General features: G+C 42.0%; 1 protein-coding gene across 1 annotated transcript in view; it reads left to right on the top strand.

Moving 5' to 3' along the window:
• The first annotated feature begins 350 nt into the window (after positions 1–350).
• Positions 351–2,311, top strand: part of KIAA1217 (KIAA1217 ortholog) — a 398,770-nt gene continuing 396,809 nt past the window's right edge. The window contains exon 1 of the mRNA XM_040451200.1: positions 351–439. Coding sequence (XP_040307134.1) covers positions 403–439 — 37 coding nt within the window. The 5' untranslated portion in view covers positions 351–402. The remainder of the gene's footprint in view (positions 440–2,311) is intronic.

Below are 2,311 nucleotides of genomic sequence, written 5' to 3'. Positions count from 1 at the left end.
AATATCTTTCCAGATGATTTTGGCATTTTTTTCACTAAGCCCACCAAAGCTCGCTTTGTCCCCACCACCCAGATAGGCCAGAGCCCCACATGCAACTTATACATCTTTATACCATTTTTACTGCTTTTAATCATTCACGCTGTCACTCAGCTGGGCTTGTGGAAACATTTGCTCCACAAAAGCAATGCTTGCACAAAGGCATTGGCGTGGAAAGAGAGATCATGTGGAGCTTATTTTTAGAGGATGTTCAACACCAGTTTGTAATATAAAAGATGGATATGGAGTTAGAGTGAATTATTAGGAGAATTGAGGTTAACACATGGTTAATGCTTTGAGAATGGGATTGCCAGACGGGTTGGGGAAAAAGTCCCCTGAGGGGCAGAAGTGTCCTCACTGTTGGTGATGGGGAAGAAAGTAGCTCCAAGTAGTGCTTTTAAAGGTAAGTTCTGGATGTTGGCTCTTTTGTTTTTTGTATTTCCAATTAAAAAGCATCAAACCGTGGGGTCAGTGGGCAGGCCTCTGTGATGTGAGTGGCTTCCGTAGAATGTTGTTTTCACCATCAGTGCAATTTAACATTCCCGAGTCTTCATAATCTATTTTGAAATGTGCCGTCCTTAGGACTGTACTTTCAAATGGGGAAGGAGTAGATGCAGAAAGAAAACACCAGCAACACTTTCAATTAATTTTGGGGTGCGTGCTTACAGAGGGCACTGCCTACCTTAGATCTAAGAAATCAGGGGGAGATGGCGAAGACACAAGGAAGAAACAAATGGGAAAAGAAGGCCGGATTCCCGCAGAATGTGCTTACCTACATTTATCTGGTCCTGGAGGTAACGTGTGACTGAAACACAGGACAAACGGGGGGGCACTGACATACTGTGAACCTGCTTCCTACAAGTCGTCCCTGCTGGTGGTGTTACTGCAGAATACCAGAACTCTCTTCAGAGCAGCGGTGTGCATGTGGGCTCATTGCTGAGCAGATACTGCTGAGTCTAGAAAACGGAGAGCCTTAACAAGTAAATTCCACACCCCCTCGAATTTGTGCCTCGGCGGGGAGTCCTCAGCAGGAAATCCTCCATATGTTTTCCTTTACTACAAGGAACTTCAGAGCCTGAGTTCATTTCTCTTCAAACACGCTCACATTGCTGGAAAACAGCACTGGCTGGCTGATGAGAAATGTCACCAGGAATACAAGGGGACGCATTCAGACAGAGATAGGGGAGCAGTTACAGTTCTGAATTTGACGCTAGTTTTGGAGAGGTTTTAATTTTCCTTTGCTGCTTACCTTGTGGACTTTGCGGGGGGGGGGGGGTGTTTTGTTTTTAAGGACAGTCTTTGTGTCTGACTATCTCCTAGTAGAGCTTGAATACTTGGAGAAATAAACCCAAAAGGAAGATTTCTGAAAGATGTGTCCTTTGGAGGAATATGCTCTGAGGACCAAAGGATTATAGCTCAGATCAGTCTTTGCTCTTAAACAAAAAAAGCCAAATTTGAAATTCAGGATGACTTTAAAAATACCACTGAAAGTAAGTATCGTGTCTTTGTTGTTCTCTTTTCTTCCTTGTTAATCCCCTCATAAGTTTCTTCTGCATATTGTTATCTTAATGAAGTTATCAGTTGGACTTGAAATTGAAGTAAAATGTTTTGACAGCTCATAAATAAATTACAAGAGGAGATAGGAAGTGTCCTGCCCTTAACACTGTTTAGCAGGTAGCAGATGATATTTATGGTCATGTTTATGTTTTTATTGCGAGAATCATTTAATTTCATTAATGTTTCAAGTGAATATCTTTTGCTTCATTTCCTCTGGAAACGTAAACTATAGTTTAGATTGGAAAACAAGCACATAAAATTTTCTTCTGAAAAGAGTGTTGTTGCCATAGCAAGCAAATCGCGAACCAACTTTTGCCACCTTCTCTGGAATACTTAGGTAGATTTGCAGATGAACCTGTAAATCTAGAGAGTAAAATTCACTAGAACTGCAACTTCTCGTGAACCCCTTTTGAAAATGTACCATGAGATCGTGTTGCAAATATGGGGGAAAGAAAACCTCATGTTCTGGCCAGAGGGCATTGAAACATTAAAACATTTCAGATGCTATTACCCTTCCTTGATTACACTATTAAGTTGAACTATAGTATGTTAGTGAGTATGTTAGTGCCTGCTCGGGAATCTAGAGCCGTCAAGCTGATCTAGCTGGGTGAGGTGAGACAGTGCGCAAGTAATTGGGGAGACGGACTAGAAGTGGCCAAAATGTTCTGTTCCCCTCCAGACTCCTAATTTTGTTCCCCTCCAGACTCCTAATTTCCAC

Source organism: Herpailurus yagouaroundi, unplaced genomic scaffold, assembly GCF_014898765.1.
Source record: "Herpailurus yagouaroundi ecotype Mexico unplaced genomic scaffold, PumYag 203, whole genome shotgun sequence".
NCBI classification, from domain to species: Eukaryota; Metazoa; Chordata; class Mammalia; order Carnivora; family Felidae; genus Herpailurus; species Herpailurus yagouaroundi.
This window is presented reverse-complemented; position numbering and strand designations above follow the sequence as displayed.